Source organism: Neurospora hispaniola (genome assembly GCF_033458365.1).
Source record: "Neurospora hispaniola strain FGSC 10403 chromosome Unknown B0T23scaffold_1, whole genome shotgun sequence".
NCBI lineage: Eukaryota > Fungi > Ascomycota > Sordariomycetes > Sordariales > Sordariaceae > Neurospora > Neurospora hispaniola.
Genome location: NW_026944406.1, coordinates 1,843,422 through 1,865,853, shown reverse-complemented (window position 1 = coordinate 1,865,853; position 22,432 = coordinate 1,843,422). Strand labels below are relative to the sequence as shown.

Below are 22,432 nucleotides of genomic sequence, written 5' to 3'. Positions count from 1 at the left end.
TATAACAGACGACGAGAATTGGACCGATTGTATACGTACCTGGAGGTTTGGAGAAGATCTCCGGGAGCAGCAAGCTCATCCGATCATGTTTTGCAAGGTCCGCTTGTGTTCATTTATTCCAATTCACCTTGACGGATGATGGGCCGTGGCATCCCCCCAAAGACCCAACGGACAACAGAACCATGGCCTCGGCGACCGTGAGTGGATGTCGATTGTTCCCCGGCTGATGACCAAACGGACGAGTCCTCCGTCGATAAGATAAAAACGTCGTCGTCTAATACTTGGCATGTTTACCAACGGGTAGGTAGGAAGACAACCACCTGCTGTCGACGGGAATGAGATCCATATGTAGAAAAACAACGAGCTCGGCTGCCCATGCCGACCGGGACCGCTGAATCTTTTGGCAGCATCGGCGTTGCACCGGTCCCAGTGTGTTACATAGTGGCCAAGTCGTGATCAGTCAGGTCAGGTTAGGTCAGGTCAGGTCAGGCTCCCCATCTCCATCGGGGTACTGTGTCCTGTGTATTGAACACCTGGTTACCCTCCCCCGTCGTTTGTCTCAAGCTCTTGATTACCGAAATGGGCATTGTGAACAGTCCAGTGGTCGCGGGGCCCAAGCCCGAGCCCTCCCGATTCCAGCACCCCCTCCCCTTTCTTTCCCCTCAGACCCCTTCAACTTCTAGACCTTCTTTCGGTACTGTCTAGCTCAGGAACAGAGGAGAGGATCTCGCTCACCAACAGGCCTGGCGGCAGTCGGATCAGTGCCGTTCTTTCCAGTGGTAAGGTAACCCTGGGGAGCTAAAGCAGTGTCTCTGATCTGAATGGTCGAGTCCGTCCGGGACCTGGGATTAGGGGTCAACTGGTGCAAACGGGGCCTGGATGGGTCGCCAAGTCGGGCAGGTATCCGACCGAACCCTGGGTCACGGGGGGTTATTGTATCGTAGGTAGTGTGTCTGGCTAGGAGAGCTGGACAGTGTGAGAGAAGTTGTGAGAGGGCCGATGGAAGGGAACTCGGGAAAAAGGACGGGGTGGACCGGAAAACTTTGGCCGTTGAAAGCCCGAATAGGAGCACGAGGAAGAGGTGCGTGGTTTGTGAGATCCACTCCATCATGATCGCTGTTCGCTGTGACTTTTTTCTCTTCTTTTTTGTCTTGGTTTGCAAATAGGACAGACGACAGACACAACCTTTCTCGTAAAGAGACAAGACTGAACTGCGTGCCATGGAGACGGGACGGGACCACGGTATAAAATGGCGTCTGACGGACTGTGGATGGGGACAGTGAGTGCCCCTGGGAGAGTTCAAGTCCTCCTGCAGGTACCGTCGTCGCTCACGGCTTGGGAGGAGGGCCGCCATCATGCCGTGTCCCGCACTGAAGGGAAGCGTTGGTCAATGTGCGAGTGTGCCCCTACCTCTACTGTAGTGTGAAGTCTGCTGCCCTCCATTCCTTGTTGCTTGGCTGTGTCGAGCTGTGCCATCACCGTGCTTGCGAGCGATGGACCGCGTCCAATCCCAACGGTCTGCCTCACACCTCTGCTGCAGCGCCTCTGCGCCAGACTGCACCAGAACTGCACCCAAACCGCACCAAGCTGGAACCAGACGAACAGCTGCGCCGGGAGAGGACGACATGTCGAGATGGAAGGCGCCAGGCACGACCAGGCACGGCAACCATGAGATGATATGGGCCAACCGCAACCCCCGCCTGAACGCCATGCCACTCGACCCGCATCGAGCGACCCACCTTCGCAAGTAGCATAGTACACTAGTGTCGGTGGTGGGCACCACAGAGCGAGCAGAGGCACTGGCTGGACGGTGCCATTCGCAGCAGCCATTCGCACCGGTGATTCGCAGTGATTCGCAGTCTCGCTCGCAGTGCCACCAGGTCCATGCAGTGGTTGCCCAGAGTCTGAACCCGCTTTTTTCGGTGCCGCCCCATCGCTCGCTCGCTCCTGCTGGAGCCCTGTTGGAGTCCTGGACCTAACCCTGGAGCCCGCTGGAGTCGGGTGGTGGTCGCATGTTCCACCATTGCCCTTTCTGCTTTTTCCCTCGAATGTCTACCCCGTCCCCGGCCCTCGTCGCTCTCTTTTTTTCCCACTCCCTCTTTTTTCAACCCACCTCGGTCGCCATCGTCAGTCTCGTCTCTCACCGACAAGCCCTTCCTTTCCTGTCTCTCCCCCTGCCTTCATTCTTTTGCTTTTCTACCTACCTAACCACAGTCGTTCACTTTGGATCAATAATCAATTCAGTCCATTCCATTAGGTCCCGTCACTCTTTCCGGGTCACTTACCTTCCTTTACGGTCTGAATCCAGCATCATCATCAACACCACCACCACCACCACAACACCATCATCAGCATCACCGCCATCACACACATACCACACTCTCTCTGCCACTCACCCTGGCAACCCAAACACTGCTAGACACTTAGTACTTACTACTACTATACTACTATCACTACTAATCCTCCTGTGCCCACCTACTGCGGCCTAGGACGACACATTCATTATTACCACAGAAAAGAAACGACTTTCATATTGTCTTGCGACATTCCTCCATTTGTTGCCATTTTGCAATCTCGCGATAGCTTATACTCACGCACACGACTGCTATACGCCTTCGACATCACACCTCCACCACCTCAGCCTTCCGCTCGACGCGCAACCTGAAACGGGCAAACAGGGTCGGCCAGCACTAGGCCAAATCCAGGGACATCTGGATCCGTGTATTGAGAGATAAACATCGTTCGACGCGCTCTTGGCTTTCATTTGGAAACAAGGAAAGGACACCAGCGCTGCTCGCAATGGCTACCGACATAATCAACCAGGAGACTTTGGCCCCGCCGTCAATGAAGCAGGAAGCGCCTTCGCCAACCTCCAGCATGACTCCTCTTCCTACTCCCACCTCGACCAGCTGCCCCAAGGACAGTGTTTCGCCTTCTCCCTCTACTCCCGCCAATGGCAACAAGAACCACAACCAGTCTTCGGCCTCGAGGCGTCCTCCCCGCAAGAGCACCCTTACTCAGCAGCAAAAGAACCAGAAGAGGCAGCGTGCGACGCAGGACCAGCTCACAACCCTCGAGATGGAGTTCAACAAGAACCCTACCCCGACTGCCACTGTTCGCGAGAGGATAGCAGAGGAAATCAACATGACCGAAAGGTCCGTCCAGATTTGGTTCCAGAATCGGTAAGTATTTGTTACTGTGCGCTTCTTCCCCGATCACAGTTGTGACTATCGACTAACTTCATGAGCAGTCGCGCCAAGATCAAGCTTCTGGCAAAGAAGAGCTTGGAAAGCGGCGAGGATATGGATTCCATCCCCGAGTCCATGAGACAGTATCTTGCGATACAGGCGATGGAGTCGGGCAAGGGTCTTGGTTACTTTGGTCGCACTGGTTTGCTGCCTTATGGACACCAGGGCATGCTCGGTGGTGAGCAAGGCGGACAGGGCAAAGTTTGTAAGTCGCGGCTCGAATACCCCATGGAGGTTGGAGTTGGAGTGGCTTGCTGACTCGCGACAGTGATTCACCATCTCACCTGCAAGTCGCTCACTATTGGCAAGTGGATGCGCGTGTCCCAAAACTCTATGGATCTCATCATCTTTTACTCCCCCGACAAGTGCACGATGACCTACTACATCAACAACGAGCAGGAAGGATACAAGATCGAGTATCCCTTTTCTTACATTAAGAATATTTACCTCAACAATGGCGATGGCGATCATATGGGCGGAATCACGATTGAGCTCCTCCACCCGCCCCTCTTCTTCATGGACGCCGCTGGCCAGGCTAGCGGTTTCTTCCAGGTCGGTGATTTCACGGAGGACCAGCAAGCTTCAAGCGTGCTCACCCATCACCTTGGTGGCAACCCCAAGATTTTGAGCGGCCAGCTTGCCAAGCTTGTCAGCCTGGAGGCTTTCATGCATCGTCACAGCCCGAACCACATGTTCCAGGAGATGCACCACCCCATGGCTCTGTCTGCGCCTGTTTCCCCAGCTCGTCCCTCTTCTCAGCCAAACTTTGCGCAGCCGCACGTGGGTATGTTCCAGGAGAACCAATGGGGGATCAACGTTCATCAGAACAACAACATGATGATGCGGGGAGGACCTGGCCACAAGAGGCAGCGTAGCCGCAGTGTCCCTGGACCGATCGATTTCCAGACACTCCAAATGCTCCAGCAGCCCCCAAGCTTCCACATCACGCAACCTGAGCATCAGCAGGCTCCCGTTCACAATCCCCAGATCTTCGCTCCTATCCCTCAGCAGCCCAACATGCTGGGTCCTCTCAACCCCAACTTGCGCATTGATACCCAGGCTGGCTTCGGGTCGGTGGATATGCGACAGTATCCCATGTCGGCGACGACTGCTCCGCACTCACCGGCTGGCTTTAACAGTCCCAACTACTTCGCCCCTCCTGACAATGGCAACATGGCAGGTAGCTTCACCCCCTATAGCGCTACTTTCTCGCCCATGATCAACCCCTCGAGTCTCGGTGTCCCGCCTCCGTCGATTTCCCCGCTATCGTTCGACCACCCTGCTATCATGAGCGAATCTCCGCCGATGTCTATGCCTCCCATCTGCGAGGGCTCCGCGATTTCGGACGATGGCTCCAACCACGACATGTACCAGCCGGGCAAGCACAGTTACACACTTCCGATGCATCCTCACTCGCCATTCGCTGAACCGAACCAAGCAGAAATGGAGCTGAACCAGTACATGGATCTCAAACACTTTGATGTTGATCCCGCTTCTCTGTCTCCTGAAAGCATTCACCATACACAGTGAGCGGGTAAATCAAAATTATTTTTTTTCCTTGTCTGCCTCGCAACACGGCTGTGTGTTGCGATAGGTTATAAGCCACCGATGGTTCATGACTCTTATTCCTTATAATACCCCTCCGGAGAGTACACTCCCGGTTCGACTCCTTTTGGCGTTTAGAGGATCTCGTTGTATTTACCAGGACGCTCTGTTGCCTCCATGTGTCGCTTCAAAAAGAAAAAAGCTTGACGACATATCATCACATTTTCCCGATTTAAAAACTGCCAAGAATACCCCTCTTACAAATGTTCTGTTCTTGTCCCATTTCATCCATCAGCCACGAAATCTACAAGACGATACCTTGTCTTTTCATGCGTGTCTGGCACATTGATCCTCGTCATCCCTACTTTGATCATTTTTAGTATTGCACAAGTTTTCTCCTTTCTCGATTACGTTGCTCCTTTCGACGGTTTCTCGTCTATCGATATCCCGGGGTAATAATTCCTCTTTTGTTGGCGAATCCCCCGGGGCCTCAGGTTTTGTAATAGCTCTGGTTTATCATGGTATCCCGTTTCTCCCTCTCTCTTGATGGGACGGCGGGGGAAAGAGTTGACCATAAAAAGCATCAGGTGTCTCCATGAAGTTCTGGCTGCGGGGAGGTTCAAAAGGCGATGATCTGGAGAAGCCCAGGCGGCTACTATTTCTCAGATACTCTGGTTTTAATCAGGGGGCAGTGAAGTATTGGATCAGTCTTTGCTCTATTGCGCAGAGATCTAGTTTACGGTATGGTGATGGAGGTAGTTAGCATGGAGAGCACAACAGAAATAATCAAGCCGAGTAAAATCATTAAATATTGACTTTGTGTCAGTGAGAAAATGCAAAAGAGGGTACCGCGGGTAGAGGCAACGTTCAGGATGCCAAGTGTCGACACCGGGGCATTAATTGTCGATTTGTTCTTGATTTAAAGATAGAAAACATGAACGTGGACGATGATAGAAACACCCATGAACCTATGAGCAAAAGCCCACGCCTGGGCATACGTAATGGTAACCTCTTAGTTGCCGCAGTCTCACGCTGTTGATTGTCTGATAAAGAGAAAACACAGAGTAGCATCCCGGGCCCCGGATTCAAATTTCCCAAAGTCTGGGGTAATAGAGGTAACTGGAAACGGAACATACAGTACGGTGAATACGTTACATAACGAAGTATTACTTGATTCTCAGGTCCGACCAATAAGTTCCTTGGGGGTTCCTCTTTTCTTGGTGATACATCTCACATGGCCCTTCATCTTCTGCTGCACGGAGACGGGACAGCCCGGCATTCTGGACGATAGTCAAAAGCCAGTCGGGTCTGGGACCCCTCTGAGCGGGAAGCGGGAACACCGGAACCCTCGGGACGGAACGGCGTGATACCTATCTAAGTATACTGCAAATTAGTGCCGAGGGTCGGTACGTACCATGACCCATATCCTCTTGCAGATTTCTGAATTCATAAAAAGAGGAGTGTTATTTGCAGAAACCGGAGTGGAGATGTCGTGGAATTTAAGTTTTAGCTTGATCTCCTGACCCCGCGAGCGGGATGCGGGATGGTCCTGGATTCATCTCATGTCGAGATCTTGCCGTTGTCATCATGATGCTTGTGTCTCATGCCCGTTGTTTTTACTCTAATCCTTCATATTACCTACTTAATCTGGTTTGTTGGGTTAGTCACTACTGCCCACCTTTGCTATGTCGGTTCTCCATTGGACGCGAAGTGTCAGATGGAACTTTGCACAGCTTCGGCCCGCCGTGGCTCGATTTTACGGGAGACCTCCTCGTGATATCTGTGTCGTACCAAGCCCGCAGTACTATCCAGCTGGATGACAGACCTTGAACACCCTCACAACATCGAATACCTACCACAGCGTATGAACACCACACTATCGTCCTGTTCTCCGATACACGACATTCAAGGCCATGCGGCTCTGCAGCCATGCCACGCAACGGTCGGAAACTCTGTCTTGAATCCTGTGCTGTGTGTCTTTCGGACCTGAGATATAAAATGCGAAAGTGCGGCGTTCCTGGGTGACAAGCCGCCGCGTGACAAACGTTTCGACCGTCGGGATAGGCGGCGGAACGTGAGAGGCACGGGAAGTTTATCTGACCAAGCATGGAAAGCGGCAAAACAGTTTCCAAGGCCGGCCGCCAAGGTTCCTGGCATTGGGGCTATGCACTAGCACATTTGCGTTAGTTGAATTTTAGGCGGTGACGTACACACACTGACACCAACGCGCGTCAACTGTTTTCTGCAGTACATAGGAAAAAAAGGGAAGGTGATTGATGAGGTTTTGGGAGAAGATTGAGATTAGGAATAGGGGCTAGAAAACATCTGCCGGGGTTCCGGATGCCGACCGCGCTGGACTCTTGAGGGCTTGCAGTTGCGGCCCGGAAGTCCAAGGTTAATGGGTGAGCTGCAGCGGTGGGCTCGGCGGGACAGCAGAGGGGACGGGCGGGATGCCGACGTCGAGGCCCGCTTCCTTTGCCAAGAACAAACCTAGAAGGGGAAAGCGTGGCTTACCATACAGTGGACTTTTCTAGGTCTCCACCTCGGCCTCCCCACGGCAAGTTTCCAGGATCGGAGCATCAGAATGCATGTCACCACCCAACCTCTTCTTCAGGTGAAGTTGTCATTCGCTTTTCTTGATTCCCTTCTTGCTCTGCCCCGTGTGTTGGATACCGCATTTTGGAAGGGAATCATTGCCAATTGTCCTTTGGCATATCCCCCTTGATCTCTTCATCGTCTACTTACTTGTGAGCGCGCGATCACAAACAGCCACCCATCGCCTCAACTTGTCTTACATGCTTGGTCTTTCGTGCAGGCTGACAGCGACATCTTGGCCCCAAGACAAGCGGAGCGACCCTAGCATTTCGCCTGCTGGTTGACACAAAGAGAAAGCCGAGTGACGGCGAGCGAATTTGCATCGAAACAACCCCACGAGCCTTCGAAACTGAGGGGAGGTTAATTTAACTTTTTCCGCGACACCTTAGTACGATAAATATACCCCGCCCGGTCTAAACGTGCATCTCGTTTCCCTCTGCCTTGGAGACTCTTTAAGATCGCGATTCTTCCAAAGCTCCCTGGCGCACTCGGGCGCCGAAGCACCAGTGCAGCAGCACTCCGTCACTAAACTCCACTAAAACGCAGCTAATGCGGAGGTGGCTTACGACCTGAGTTACTAAACGGCTGTGATCATCGAGACTCCGTCAACGGACAAACCGCCCCCGTCCGACCCTGGACTGGATCGTCAGAATGCTTTGAACGTCTCCAGAGAGATCACTAACCAGACCGCCACAATCCTGAAGGAAGCGTCTTTTTGTTTCCTGACAGAAAAATCGATCAAATACGCCATTGTCGTCGTGCAATATAAGGAGGGGACATGTCGAACTCGCTGCTAGAAAAGGAACTATACGCCGTTTCGCATACGTTTACACCCACTTGCTTACGGGCTACGACAAACTGCTTCCTCCACCATGGCCGGACCAGACCAGCCAGATGCCGCCGAGGCCCTCAGAGACCGACTTGAAAATATCGAACTGCAGCAGAATGAAGTCCACATCCCTCGCCCAGCATTGCGCCGCTTGCCAGCCTCGACGCCCTCGCTAAGGCTTGGGCAGCGGCGATCAACCGACGGCCGACATTCTGCGGCGCATGGGAGACCAAGCCTTGGACTTCCTAGACATTCATCCCACCTTGCTCCCGAAACACCAACATCCCCCTTATCACCAGCCTCGCCCTCGGCAACGCGTGTGCGTTTCAGTCTCGACATTCCTGACGACGATCTCCCGAGGTCTGGGCGTCCCAGTCTGTCGCGCCCGAGCTTACAACTTCCGTCCCAACTATATACAATCAACTCTAATATCGACCTCCCGTCTTCTTCTTTAAAACCATCACAACCGGGCCGGCCAAGCTTGGAACCACGACACAGCGCAGCGAACAGCACCCGCTCTCGTTTATCTTTAACTTTACCACGACAACGCTACGATGAGGCGTACGGCGATGCAAGCAGTGCTATGGCCATGGAAGAGGAGACCAAGATCACTCTTGACACCTACAAGGACTGGATTGGAAGACAGAAGGAGAGACAAAAGAGGTTGACAAGCGATCCGTTGAACAGGATAAAGGCTGGTGCCGAGAATGCCTACCAGAAATACATTGTTGAAGGCCTTCTGCGACAAAGGCCAATACCCCCAAGTAAAGATGGAAGGCACATACCGCTGAAACCTGGTTTGGTACGACAGACACCGTTGAACGACGAGCGGACGGGTCAGCCTTACGTCTCCAACTTTATCCGTTCCAGCAGATATACCCTTTATGACTTCTTGCCGAAGCAATTACTTTTTCAGTTCGGCAAGCTCGCCAACTTCTATTTCCTTGTCATCGGTATCCTACAGATGGTTCCTGGATTGAGCACAACCGGAACGTACACGACAATAGCCCCGCTTATAGTTTTTGTGTGCATTAGTATGGCAAAAGAAGGTTATGACGACTACCGCCGTTACAGACTCGATAAACTGGAGAACAGGAGTGCCGCGTTTGTGCTGGATCCCGATGGCACCGTCAGCACCAGAGTACGAGGGAGGAAACGGGGGATGCTCATGGAAATGGTCAAGGGCAAAAAGTCGGCTGAGGGTGGTGCTGCTACGGAACTAGCTGGTTTGGAAAGGGTGACCACAGCTGAAGTCGACCAGAGCGAGGGAGAGGGCGGAGGTGAGCCTTGGGCACGAATCGAATGGCAGGACATCAGAGTCGGCGACATTGTTCAGCTGCAGAGAGATGAAAACGTGCCCGCCGACATGGTGCTTCTCCATGCCACTGGCCCGAACGGAGTCGCATATATCGAGACTATGGCGTTGGATGGCGAGACAAATCTCAAGAGCAAACAGGCCTGTCCTTTGTTGCTCAACCACTGCTCCTCTATCAACGCCATGGCCCACTGCGATGCTACAGTCGTCTCCGAGGACCCGAATCTCGACCTCTACAACTACGAAGGCCGAGTGACGGTAAACGGAGAGACGATGCCCTTGACCTCCAGTCAGATCGTGTACAGAGGATCAACCCTCCGGAATACGACCCAAGCGATTGGAATCGTTGTCAACACTGGCGAGGAGTGCAAGATTCGGATGAATGCGCACAAGAATGTTCGAACCAAGGCACCCGAGATGCAATTCATGGTCAACCGAATTGTCATGCTTCTCGTGGTCTTCGTCGTTGCACTTGCTGTTGGATGTACTGGTGGCTATACCATGTGGCATCGCAGCAATGAAAAGAAGGCTTGGTATCTCATCCAGCAAAAGGTCCCAATCAAGGAAATTGTCATTGGCTTCATTATCGCTTTCAACACTCTGATTCCCCTGTCACTCTATGTCAGTCTTGAAATCGTCAAGCTTGGGCAACTTTACCTACTGGCGGATGTCGAGATGTATGATCCCAAAACAGACACGGCAATGAGCGCCAACACCACGACGATTTTGGAAAACCTCGGTCAGGTTAGCTATGTGTTTTCGGACAAGACAGGTACCCTGACTGAGAACCTCATGAGGTTCCGGAAGATCAGTGTGGGAGGAGCGGCGTTTCTTCATGACATGGATATACGGAGAGATGCAGAGAAGGCAAAGCAAGAGCAACTCGCCCAGGATCTGCCGAAAAGGAGCCTTTCGATCTCAGCGAAACCGCGGCCCTCTAATGTCGAGGCCTCCTTGGAACCACTTGCAGAAGAGTCGAGCAACGAGCCTATCGTCGCCAACCAATCTGTGTGGCACTCGAGCGCTGGTGTGAAACATGGACAGCGGGAACCGAATACCGAGGAGTTGATTCGCTATCTTCAGCAGAGGCCTAACACGCCTTTCTCCCGTACCGCTAAGCACTTCATACTCTGCATTGCACTTTGTCACACCTGTCTCCCCGAGACCAAGGAGGATGGCGAAATGACTTTCCAGGCCGCCTCTCCTGACGAGTTGGCGCTGGTGGAAGGAGCTAGGGACTTGGGCTACTTGGTGATCGACCGTCCCTCACAGGCCATCAGGCTTCAAACTCGCGATGCGGACGGCAATCCTGTTACTGAGACATATGAGGTTCTAGACGTCATCGAGTTCAGTAGCAAGCGGAAGCGCATGTCCATTGTCATTCGCATGCCTGACGGGTCTACCTGTATCTTCACCAAGGGTGCTGATAGCATGATTCTGCCTCGCCTCAAGCAGAGCAATCTGGCTATCCAGACCGCTGGAAAGATCGGGCAGATGGCCAGCATGCGTAAGAGTATGGAACAGGAGAAGGCTCTCCGTCGGCTTAGTCTCCACAGTATCAAGCGTGACAGCATGAACCTTGTCCGGGCTTCCCGTGCTTCGATGGACCACCGAAGGGTTAAGGGCAGTCAGCGCCGATCTACGTTCTTTACGGATGAGGTTGATTCTTGGCTAGTACGTCGTGAGACTGACGAGTTTGATGATTCCAACCCACCCCCGCGTCGCTCGATGCAGCGTGGCCGGTCGTTTGAAGTCGGTCGTCCCCATGATCCGCTCGACGGAATGGTTGACGAACATTTGGCTCTGAACGAGGCCGCCGTGTTCGAACGCTGCTTCAAGCACATTGATGACTTCGCCTCTGAAGGTCTGCGAACCCTCGTCTTTGCCTACCGCTATCTGGATGGTGAGGAGTACAGGAAGTGGAAGACGATCTATCATGAAGCCACTACCAGCCTGGTTAACCGCCAAGAGCGCATCGAGGCGGCTGCTGAGATCATCGAACAGAACTTTGACCTTGCTGGAGCTACCGCCATTGAGGACAAGCTGCAGCACGGTGTACCCGAGACCATCGACAAGTTCCGCCGTGCTAACATCAAGATCTGGATGCTTACGGGTGACAAGCGTGAGACTGCCATCAACATCGCTCACTCAGCTAGAATCTGCAAGCCCTTCTCGGAGGTCTACATCCTGGACGCGACTCAAGGCGATCTTCAGGAGAGACTTGCCTCAACTCTGATAGATGTGGGTCGTGGCATGGTTCCTCACTCGGTTGTTGTTATTGATGGTCACACTCTAAGTGTCGTGGAGGAGGACGAGTCCCTCCGCGTTTTGTTCTTTGACCTTGTTGTTAGAGTCGACTCGGTCATCTGCTGTCGCGCATCCCCATCGCAGAAGGCCACGCTTGTCCAGAGCATCCGTCAGCAAGTTCCCAAGGCTGTCACTCTCGCCATTGGTGATGGTGCCAATGATATTGCCATGATCCAAGCTTCGCACGTTGGCATCGGTATTTCCGGAAGAGAGGGTCTCCAGGCTGCTCGAATTTCGGATTTTTCCATCAGTCAGTTCCGGTTCTTACAACGCCTACTCTTTGTTCACGGTCGCTGGAACTATATCAGGACTGGCAAGTATATCCTTGGTACCTTCTGGAAGGAGATTGTCTTCTACCTAGTACAGGCGCAGTTCCAACGCTATAACGGTTATACGGGTACTTCTCTGTTCGAATCTACCAGTTTGACTGTCTTCAACACCCTGTTTACCTCGCTCCCGGTTATTCTCTTTGGTATCTTCGAGAAGGATCTTGAAGCTGACACACTGATGGCAATTCCCGAACTGTACACCTACGGACAGAAGGAGAAAGCCTTCAACGTCAAGCTGTACATTGGTTGGATGTTCATGGCCGTCTCAGAGTCAGTGCTAATTTTCACCATTGTCTGGTATGTCTATGGTATTACCCTGCCGCCCGAGAACGCCGCTCTCTATCCCGTCGGTACCCTGGCCTTTACCATTTGCGTCATTTTCATCAACATCAAAATGCTTGTCCTCGAACTCCACAATCGCATCGCTATCTGTTTCGCCGGTCTTTTCATCTCTGTCTTTGGCTGGTTCCTTTGGAACCTGCTCCTCAGCGGCATCTTCTCGGCCAAGATGAGTCCGTACCTTGTCAGAGACGGTTTTATTAGGGGTTTCGGCCAACACGCGCCCTGGTGGGTCGTCTGCATCATCGCGCTGTCTGCCCTTCTTATCTTTGAGGTAGCCATCAGCGCAGTGCGCAGATCTTTGTGGCCTACCGATCAAGACCTGATGAAGGAGATTGAGCACATTGATGGTGTCCTGGAAGTCATGAAAGAACATGCCGCCGAGCGTGGAGAAGCCGGTCTGCCCGCGGCGGATGTGACGGCCGCGGAGGCTGGTAGCATGAGGCACAAGAACAGCTATGGCGACTTCACCGGCGCCAGTATGACCCCCGCCGCCGCAGGAAGCAGCAGCAGCAGACCTCTGATGCCCGAAGGTCGCCCGAGCCATGCTTACACGCGTCCCAACTTTGACTCCCCGGCGGAGGAGCTGGAGGACCCGGTAGAGGACGTCGTCAGGCCTAAGAGCAAGGCGGCGGGGGAGGTGGACGAGCCAAAGGGCAGCATGAAGGGGAAGACTCCTAGAAAGTCGGCATTAAGAACGAACATTGACGTGGGTGTGACCACAAGGTTTCTAGGGGAGGGGAGTGCCAATACGCCGATTGCTAGTGGGTCAGCGGTGGACGCGGGTGAGCCGTATTTTGTCACGAGCCCGATCGAAATGCCGGAGATGCATTCACCTGTGGTGTCAACGGCGGCAGCAGCTACGGCGGACACGGGTTTTGGATCAGAGGAAGCGGGAGAAGGCGGTGCAGTGGAGAGGCAATTGACCGGGACGACTGTGAATCAGGAAGAGGGACAGCCGCCGGTGACGAGGCAGTTGTTGTGATGAGCAAAGATGGAAGAAGCTAACGATGACATGGGTGAAGTGAGATGAATCATGATATGAGCAATTGGATTACATGTCACTACGGCGGCTACGCAATCGTGTGAGGGAGAGTTGGCAGAGAGAAAGATTTTATGGGGTTATGAAATGACTGATCGATGAGAATATGGGAGGGGTGTGGATGACTTGGGAGATATTTTCCCCTACTTTCGTTGGTCAGAACACACCCTTTATACCTACGGCGCATTCAATCTGCATTTTTTTTTTTGGACGATCGAAGACCTCTGTCTGTCTGTCCCTCCTCTGCTTAGCTGACAGCAGCAAAAGCGGCTTTGATGGGAACTCACTTTTACTTGTATTTACCTGGTTGAACTTTGAGGCTCTGTTGGATACCTCACTACAACGTATATAGTTAATCTTCATTATTTGAATGTATATATAAACCGTGATCCATCCTCCGCCGTGCTGTTTCTTTTGTACTTCTTCTGCATAAGTTGTGTGGAACGCTTGGGATGCTTCAATCCTCTCGCCACAAATATTTGTTTACAGCACGTACGGTAGGGTAGAGTACGAGAGTACCTATATATGTCTATGTGGAGTGGTAGTTTCAATGGCTGGTTGGTGTTTGGTGCTGTTATGATCACTGTTCAAGTAGTGATGACAGACAAAACTGGAGCAGAAGCAACTTTGATGTAGTATACCAACCAACCTATAGCTAGCCATCTGGAAATAGGAATGGAGGGCAACTTGGCGGTTGTTGGCGGTTGGAATCCTGCAGACCAGATCTACCTATGGATCATGAGTTCGCCAGTTGATGCGAGACTGCAACAACCTTCGACCCTGCGTATGCAGCGTGGTAAGAGTCATACCGGTCCGGTACGATGTCACTCAATATTGGTTTAACTTTATTAGGTATAGCGCCGGAAATATGTGACCAATCTTATGCTGTGAGTTGATGTTGATGTTGTTTGTGATACGAAGCAGTAAGAGAGAGAGCTTGATGAGGATCTGATTGAAGGGCCATCTGTTGGTATGAATCAGACTGATTATGAGCCCCAAACACCAAGGTTGCGTGCAGCAATAGTGTATGTAGCTACTGTATAGAATGCGAGGTACACACACTGCATACCTACCTGTGAGGTAGCAATCGTTGTAACCGGTCGGTCCCAAAGATTGGATTTAGAGGATGGACCACGAATGAGGTGAAGCTGAAGCGATTGAAATGTCAATTGAAGGGTGGTATTGGAACCTGGATTTATACAGATTGCAGATGGCGCTCAGAACTGAACTCCAGGTCTAACAATCCAAGGTTGCCATGACAGTAATTGACATGTTACGAAACGGCGGGGTGCGTGCGGTACTTGTATGTGGTGGAGGTTCGGTTGTTTGGTTGGGATACGTACCCGTTAGGTTGTGCATGGACACACACAGGGACCCTTGTTTCCTTCCGTGTCCTTTGTTAGCTGTCACATGGATGGCTCGCAGCTGTTTATCTTCAGTTGGGTTGTCCATCACGACAGGAACCCCTTCCACCTCCCCTTGTGCCCGTCGACGAATGTGTTTTGCGCAACCTGATCGGCTGTGATTGTTCCATCCGATGTGGTTCAAAAAATACACAGGAAAAAAGTCAACGAGGTTGATGTGTCTTGATTGTATCATCCGAGGCCAAACCGACATGTTGACGATGCGACGCCGTAGGTAGGTAGGTGGCTCGAGCGTTGTGCCCCCCTCCCCCCAGTTCGCAACTCCAATTCCCAAGTCCCAAACCCACATACAGTGAAGATCCCTGCTTTTGCAACCCCCTCCTTTTGCAAAATCCCCCCTTTTGCAAAAGATTTCGACTGCCTGCATTCCCTCTGGTGGTAATTCCTGCAACCTGCAATTTGCAACGTTAACGGCCCGGATTTGCAAAAGCAGGGGTCGAATTTGGTGGGGCGGGCACTCTTATACCCGTATACCGGGGTCTGATAGCTCCAGGGACCCACTTTCTAGTACCTCTAACCATTGCTGAGTAGCTAGAAGACTCTTACCTGGTCTGTGCTCCTGTCCTCCCTTTTGCAAACCCCCCTCTTTTGCAAAAAATCTGGGCTGCCGGCATTAGTTGCAAAAGCAGGGGTTCTTACTGTACTAGTTTCCCCAGTTGTCCCAGCTTCCGGGGGTCCGGATTCCACTTGGGCACTTGGAGACGAAGCGCCAAATGCGGAGGAGGCTGGAGTCTAAGAGTAGTGTACAAGTATTGCGTCAGATACAATCAAGGGTTCTCTGGTCCAATCAAACTTGTAATCGATTCAAAGGCGGGATAGAAAGCGATAAGAAACTGCAACGGTGGGAGACACTTCCTAAGGATGAAGATAATAACGTGTTGGTAACAGGTATCAAAGAAGAGGTTGTGGTGGTGATGATGATGATGATTGATGTTCATGACAAGCCCACAGTGAGGTGTGATATGGCCAACATGAGGAGTTTATACATCTGCCTGGCCGGAAAACGATAGTTTTCAGTTGCTTCGAGATATCCATGTGTTACCGGCCGTTTAGTCGACGGGGATTTTGTGATGTATAATACAGCCAGCCATCTTGATGCGACCTTCCCCTTCGGGCCTTGCCGTCTTACATAGCTTCAGTCATGTTCTTTTGACTCGGCAAATCAAGCCCGGAACACCTAGTCTAGTGGAAGATGAACTTTCTGGTTTGTCGAGAACCGGTCCCAGACCACAACCTAGGAACAGGCGATACATACTGAAAGGCCACCGCTTGTTGATTCCAAATGATCACAAAAAGTCTTTCAATTGACAACTGGCAGGTCTAAAGACGAGATAGCCCCACTATCAAGGCTAAAAAGCCCCAAAAAACACCAAAGAGGTGTCCAAGGGAATCGACGGGCCCCACCGGCGTGCCGGGCAATTGCTCATAGCGAACACACTGGAGGGTTGCAGCAGGCAGACCTCGCGCTGACCACTCACCCTCATCCACAGCGGGGAACGACAGGCAACTTCAGCACGGCGAATCCCAGCCAAGACCAGCAACCAAGGCCCATCCCGTCATCCACCCAAGACTGGAGTTGCTTGCTTCTTATCCAACTTAAAGTCGACCGAGTTCCGGAAAATTCATTCCTCTCGAACCTCGCTCGCTCTCGAGGAATTCCGTCTTCCTTCGCCGCATACTTATCTAGCCCGCCAGAGAATATTAACATCTCGACGGCCCCAACCAACCCTCAGCCGGACTTTGCGACAAAACAGCAAAGTTCCCACGTCTTTTTTTTTGGGCTGTATCACCCGCTGTCCCGAGACATCATCAACGCCCAGGCCATTGGAAAAAAAAAAAAAAAAACACACCTCCTCTGTCTCCAGCTCGCTCGCCACACGAAGGCGCTGCTGAGCGCGCGAAATGGGTTTCGCTCAGTGCGGGTGGCCGATATGGCGGACCGACGACTTCACGCCATGTTTCCAGGAAGAGTATGTCCCAACAACGCCATCGCCAGCTTTGCGCTTATCTTCTCTTATCTTGACCACCGCCGACCGCTAACAAACTTGTTTCCACAGTTACCTCAAGATCCTCCTACCATTGATCGTCGTAGGGCTGTCCCTACTACGACTTCTCACCTCAAATCTCCTCCGAGCTGCCAAGCTAAAACCGAACCACGGGTACGATCGCGTCGCCGATAACGAGCAGGACCGCACCTACTTACCCAGAGACGAAGAACCGGTCGACGAGAGTGACGAAGATGAAGCGCTGACTATGAATGGCGGCCGCCTTGCGCTGGCCAAGGTCACTACCAAGGGCTCCATCGTGCAGGCTGATACTCCTGCTGGTCAAACTGTCCTTACCGTTATCGAAATCCTCGCCATTGCCGGTCTGGTGTCAATGTTGTCGCATTGGTTCTCGAAGCCTACAGCGGCCCTCACGGCAAGATTGCCGCCATTGCTGGTCTCAGTGCTTGGACCTATGTCCTGATTCTCGCCGCGCTGCGTCTCATTCTCAGAAACACCCAATGGCGCGCATCGCACCTCTGGAACCACACCGCTGCCATCTACTGTGCCCAGTGGCTGTTTTCGCTCATTGGCTTCCGCTCCGTCATTGTCCATCCTGCGACGCAGCTCAGGCAGACTTTGACCATTGTCGATTTCGCTTTGACCTCGCTCCTCTTCTTCATGTCCATCAGCACACGCAAGGGAAACAAGACGGTCATTCTCGAGTGGGAGGACGGTATCCAGCCCAGTCGCGAGAACTTGGCCTCTCTCTTCTCCCACTTCACTTTCGGCTGGGTTGACTCCATCATGTGGGAAGGCTGGAAGGAGCCGTTGACTGCCGACCGGGTCTGGAATTTGCTTCCTACTGACAAAGCCGCCACCGTTTTGGCCAACTACCGCCAAGTGCAGAAGACCACTTCGCTGGCTTACCACCTCTTGAGCTACTTCAAGGGTATGGTTGCTGCGCAGGCTGCCTGGGCTGTTATGTCGGGCGCCTTCACCTTTGCGCCCACCCTGCTACTCAAGGCTATCCTCGAATATGTTGAAGACCCGACCCAGGCTCCCCGCAACGTTTTGTGGCTCTATGTGATCCTCCTCCCTATCACTGATATTGTCCGCTCTGTTGGAGACGCTCAGGCGCTCTGGATTGGTCGCAAGATTTGCATCAACATCCGTGCTATCCTTGTCGGTGAGATTTACGCAAAGGCGCTTAGAAGAAAGGCTGCCGCCGGTAACGACAAGGTTCTCGGCGAAGACAAGAAGGATGAAGCTCCCGCCAAGAAGGGTTTCTGCGCAAAGCTCAAGCGCGCTTTGGGTCTTGCGAAGGATGACAAGAAGGCCAATGATCAGTCTGCGGCTGAGACTGCCGTTACAAAGGCCGAGGATAAGGCCGCCGAAGCTGATGAGCAGGCCAATCTGGGAACCATCACTACCTTGATGTCCGTCGACAGCTTCAAGGTCTCCGAGGTCACTAGCTACCTTCATTTCCTCATTGCCTCGGCTCCTACACAGCTGATTGTAGCCATTATCCTGCTTTATAGCGTCATGGGCTACAGTGCCATCCCTGGTTTCATCATCATGGCTCTGCTCCTTCCTGTCAACATTGGCTTCGCCAAGAGTTTCCAGTATACCCAGAAGAAGATCATGTCGGCTACTGACAAGCGCATCCACACCACTAACGAAGTCCTCCAAAACATCCGGATCATCAAGTACTTTGCTTGGGAGCACAGGTTTGAGACCATTGTTGATGAGAAGAGACGGGCAGAGCTCAAGGCCCTGCGGACTCGGTACATGGTCTGGGCTTGCGCAGTAGCTGTCTGGAACACGGTTCCTATCCTCATCACTTTCTTCACCTTCTTCGTCTACACCGTCATCGAGAAGAAGCCGTTGTATCCCTCCATCGCCTTCACCGCCATTTCTCTGTTTATGCTGCTCCGCTATCCGCTTGACCAGCTCGGAGACATGATTGCCCACGTTCAGGAGTCCAAGGTGTCTGTAGACCGTATTGAGGAGTTCTTATCTGAGGAGGAGACCGAAAAGTACAAGCAACTGGGTCAGGACAGCGTTGACGAGAACGGCAACAAGATTATTGGTTTCAGGGACGCCAGCTTCATTTGGGGCGGCAGGAACACTGTTGCTAAGGATGGAAGCTTGGCTTTCCGCCTCCTTGACCTCAATATCGAATTCCAGCAGGGCAAGCTCAACGTCATCACTGGCCCCACGGGATGCGGAAAGTCCTCTATGCTTATGGCTTTGCTTGGTGAGATGACCATTCTCAAGGGTCGTGTCTTCCTTCCCGGAGGTCGCAGCCGTGAGGATGTCCGCCCCGACCCCGAAACTGGCCTTGCCGACACGTGCGCCTATGTTGCCCAGCAAGCCTGGCTTGTCAATGGTTCTATCAAGGACAACATTCTTTTCAGTGCACCGCTTGATGAGCAGAGATACAAGGACGTCATTGTTGCTTGCGCTCTGGAGCGTGATTTGGAGATTCTTGATAACGGCGATGAGACCTTGGTCGGTGAGAAGGGCATTACCCTCTCCGGTGGCCAGAAGCAGCGCATTTCGCTGGCTCGTGCCGTCTACTCCAACTCTAAGCACCTTCTTATGGATGACTGCCTTAGCGCCGTTGATTCTCACACCGCTCAGTGGATATTCAGCAACTGCATCATGGGTCCTTTGATGAAGCATCGCACTTGCATCCTCGTATCTCACAACATCCCTCTCTGCGTTCCTTTCTCCGACTTCGTTGTCCAGATGGCCAATGGTCGTGTTACTGCACAGGGCTCCCCTCAGGAGCTCATCGCGGCTGGCAAGTTCGGCGAGGACCTCGCCCAAAAGTCCTATCCTGGCTCCGCGCATGTCTCTCGCGTCCCTTCCCGGGTTCCGTCTAGTGTCGGAGAGGAAGGTGACCACACCCTGATCAACGAGGCCGACGGCAGTGAATCTCAGACTAAGGCTCAGACGATCAAGAAGGAGCACAAGAAACAGGATGCTATGGAAGAAAGCAAGGCTACTGGTGCTGTTAAGTGGCCTGTCATGAAGCTCTACCTTACCGCTATGGGTAAATGGTGGTTCTGGGTTTTATCCGCGGTTGTCTTTGGCGCTCAGCAGTTCTCTGGTGTCGCCACCAGTCTGTGGATCAAGGAATGGGCTAACCAATACGCTACGGACGAGGTTGTTGCCCCCACCTTCAACATGAACTCGCAGAGCTATTCCAGCCAGACCGTCTCACCTACCTACTTTGCTTCGATCGCCACCTACATCAAGGGCAACGACAGCAACACTTTCTCGACCACCTCGAACAGTGATGTTAACGTCGGTTACTACTTGACCGTGCTGGCCATCATCGGTATCGGTGGCGCCGTTGCTGCTTTCGCCAGGGACATGTGGATTTTCTTCGGTTCCTTGACTGCCTCGTGGAAGCTCCACCAGCGTCTGATGCGTGCCGTCGCTGGTGCCCGTTTCAAGTTCTTCGATGTCACCCCTCTCGGACAGATCATGAACCGATTCAGTAAGGACTTGGAGGCTATTGACCAGGAGGTTGCGCCTATTGCTATTGGAGTCATGAGTTGTGTCCTCGGAATTGGCGTCACTGTTACTCTGATTGCCTGGATTACTCCCGGTTTCTTGATTGCCGGTTTCTTCATCACTATCCTGTACGTTTCCCTTGGCGCCTTCTATCTCCATGCCTCGCGCGACCTGAAGCGCCTGGAGTCCGTGCAACGCAGCCCTCTTTTCCAGCAGTTCGGAGAGACTTTGAGCGGTGTCGTCACCATCAGAGCGTATGGTGCCGAGAGACGTTTCATTCGGGAAAACTTTGCCAAGATCAACGCTCAGATCCGCCCGTTCATCTACCTTTGGGCTGCCAACAGATGGCTCGCTTTCAGGACTGATGTTCTTGGTGATCTCGTTGCTTTCTCTGCTGGAGTCTTCGTCATTCTCAGCCTCGGCAAGATCGATCCTGGTTCTGCGGGTATCTCTCTCAGCTATGCTATCGGTTTTGCGGATAACATCCTCTGGCTGGTTCGTCTTTATGCGATGAACGAGCAGAACATGAACTCCGTTGAGCGCATCAAGGAGTACCTTGACGTCGAGCAAGAGGCCGTGGCTGTCGTTGAGGACAACCGTCCGCCTGCGAACTGGCCCGCCCACGGCTCTGTTGAGTTCATCAACTACACTACACGCTATAGAGCTGAATTAGAGCCCGTGCTCCGCAACCTTACCTTCAAGATTGAAGCCCACGAGAAGATTGGTATTGTGGGCCGTACTGGTGCTGGAAAGAGTTCCCTGACTTTGGCCATTTTCCGTGCTCTGGAGGCGGATGAGGGCAAGATCCTGATCGACGGTATTGATATTGGTCTGATTGGTCTCCGTGATCTTCGTGAGGCTCTCACCATCGTTCCTCAGGAGCCTACCCTCTTCATGGGTACCATCCGGACCAACCTCGACCCCTTCAACATGTACACTGATGAGGAGATCTTTGCCGCTCTTCGCCGCGTGCACCTGATCAAGGCTGATGAGGTCATCCCTGGTGCCGTCAGCACCGCCCTTCTTCCTCAGACCCCCGTTGCTCCTGAGAGCGAGTCGGAGCCTTCTCGCCCCGCCACTGCTACCAACAAGAACATCTTCCTCGACCTTTCCTCTCCCGTCACCGAGTCCGGCAACAACCTCTCGCAGGGTCAGCGGCAGCTTCTTTGCTTGGCACGCGCTATGCTCAAGAAGCCCACTGTTCTCGTCATGGATGAGGCCACCGCCTCGATCGACTACGCCACCGATGCCGCCATTCAGGAGACCATCCGCGAGTTGACCAGCACCATCATCACTATTGCCCACCGTTTGCAGACCATTGCTGACTACGACAAGGTCCTTGTGCTGGACAAGGGCAAGATTGTCGAGTACGCACATCCTTGGGAGCTGATGCAGAAGACCGATGGCAGCTTCAGGAGTATGTGCGAAATGAGTGGTGACTACGACACGCTGGTCAAGATCGCCAAGAAGGCGTACAAGACCAAGCAGTTGGTTGATGTTGATGAAGAGGATGAACAGCCGAGCACGACTACCACTGCTGAGGGAAGCGGGACTGGAGATGAGGGAAAGAAGGATGGGGAAAACTAGATTTCTCTTGGAGATGCTGAAAAGAAAGAGACAGCTGCAAGTCAAAATGGGATTATGTCATGTTATGAAATGACCTGATGGATCATGGAGTATGAATCAGAAGGGTATAGACCAACGAATGATGAGATGGAAACTCGGGATGGAGGGGGTGTCTTTTTTCTTTCTGGGTTGGGTTCATGATGATGGAGGAAAACAAGAGCGCATATTTCATTTTGGTGCTTAACACATTTGCTTTGAGATGATGGACATCATCGACAGCGGGCATGGATGATGTAGTGTATATACAGAGATCAGAACTGCGAATATCATCGTTGAATTCTGTGTGAATAAATGTTGATGATGGCGACCGAAGTCCGTGA

General features: G+C 52.6%; 6 protein-coding genes across 6 annotated transcripts; 4 read left to right on the top strand and 2 right to left on the bottom strand.

Annotated features, from left to right (window-relative positions):
• Positions 1–682: 682 nt before the first annotated feature.
• Positions 683–1,428, bottom strand: B0T23DRAFT_369239 (uncharacterized protein). The gene has a single exon (XM_062836502.1). The coding sequence runs from the start codon at positions 1,355–1,357 to the stop codon at positions 707–709; it is 651 nt and encodes a 216-aa protein (XP_062696755.1). The 5' UTR covers positions 1,358–1,428; the 3' UTR covers positions 683–706.
• A 531-nt stretch (positions 1,429–1,959) lies between these two features.
• On the top strand, positions 1,960–2,644 carry B0T23DRAFT_8683 (uncharacterized protein). Its single transcript, XM_062841913.1, has one exon. It carries the CDS (start codon positions 2,013–2,015, stop codon positions 2,487–2,489), a length of 477 nt encoding a protein of 158 aa, XP_062696754.1. The 5' UTR covers positions 1,960–2,012; the 3' UTR covers positions 2,490–2,644.
• Positions 2,645–5,083, top strand: B0T23DRAFT_8684 (putative homeoprotein). The gene is made up of 3 exons (XM_062841914.1): positions 2,645–3,182; positions 3,251–3,453; positions 3,517–5,083. The coding sequence occupies exons 1-3, from the start codon at positions 2,800–2,802 to the stop codon at positions 4,776–4,778; spliced, it is 1,848 nt and encodes a 615-aa protein (XP_062696753.1). The 5' UTR covers positions 2,645–2,799; the 3' UTR covers positions 4,779–5,083.
• Positions 5,084–8,260: 3,177 nt separating this feature from the next.
• B0T23DRAFT_306445 (uncharacterized protein) lies at positions 8,261–13,492 on the top strand (the record flags this gene model as incomplete). The annotated part of the gene is made up of 1 exon (XM_062834380.1): positions 8,261–13,492. The coding sequence occupies one exon, from the start codon at positions 8,261–8,263 to the stop codon at positions 13,490–13,492; it is 5,232 nt and encodes a 1,743-aa protein (XP_062696752.1).
• Positions 13,493–14,343: 851 nt separating this feature from the next.
• B0T23DRAFT_8647 (uncharacterized protein) lies at positions 14,344–15,725 on the bottom strand. Its single transcript, XM_062841907.1, has 2 exons — positions 15,520–15,725; positions 14,344–15,365 (listed from the first exon to the last, which is right to left on the bottom strand). The coding sequence occupies exons 1-2, from the start codon at positions 15,585–15,587 to the stop codon at positions 14,786–14,788; spliced, it is 648 nt and encodes a 215-aa protein (XP_062696751.1). The 5' UTR covers positions 15,588–15,725; the 3' UTR covers positions 14,344–14,785.
• Positions 15,726–16,547: 822 nt separating this feature from the next.
• B0T23DRAFT_416713 (uncharacterized protein) lies at positions 16,548–22,398 on the top strand. Its single transcript, XM_062839643.1, has 3 exons — positions 16,548–16,943; positions 17,031–17,341; positions 17,377–22,398. Exons 1-3 carry the CDS (start codon positions 16,876–16,878, stop codon positions 22,071–22,073), a joined length of 5,076 nt encoding a protein of 1,691 aa, XP_062696750.1. The 5' UTR covers positions 16,548–16,875; the 3' UTR covers positions 22,074–22,398.
• Positions 22,399–22,432: the final 34 nt, after the last annotated feature.

Bases quoted from the DNA above. Each gene is read 5' to 3' on its own strand.
- B0T23DRAFT_369239 (XM_062836502.1), bottom strand. From the start codon at position 1,357: ATGATGGCGGCCCTCCTCCCAAGCCGTGAGCGACGACGGTACCTGCAG.
- B0T23DRAFT_8683 (XM_062841913.1), top strand. From the start codon at position 2,013: ATGTTCCACCATTGCCCTTTCTGCTTTTTCCCTCGAATGTCTACCCCG.
- B0T23DRAFT_8684 (XM_062841914.1), top strand. From the start codon at position 2,800: ATGGCTACCGACATAATCAACCAGGAGACTTTGGCCCCGCCGTCAATG. The intron at 3,183-3,250 runs GTAAGTATTTGT...CTTCATGAGCAG, and splicing joins CAGATTTGGTTCCAGAATCG to TCGCGCCAAGATCAAGCTTC. The intron at 3,454-3,516 runs GTAAGTCGCGGC...GACTCGCGACAG, and splicing joins AGGCGGACAGGGCAAAGTTT to TGATTCACCATCTCACCTGC.
- B0T23DRAFT_8647 (XM_062841907.1), bottom strand. From the start codon at position 15,587: ATGCCGGCAGCCCAGATTTTTTGCAAAAGAGGGGGGTTTGCAAAAGGG. The intron at 15,366-15,519 runs GTAAGAGTCTTC...TGCAAATTGCAG, and splicing joins AGGACAGGAGCACAGACCAG to GTTGCAGGAATTACCACCAG.
- B0T23DRAFT_416713 (XM_062839643.1), top strand. From the start codon at position 16,876: ATGGGTTTCGCTCAGTGCGGGTGGCCGATATGGCGGACCGACGACTTC. The intron at 16,944-17,030 runs GTATGTCCCAAC...TTGTTTCCACAG, and splicing joins ACGCCATGTTTCCAGGAAGA to TTACCTCAAGATCCTCCTAC. The intron at 17,342-17,376 runs GTCTGGTGTCAA...TGGTTCTCGAAG, and splicing joins CGAAATCCTCGCCATTGCCG to CCTACAGCGGCCCTCACGGC.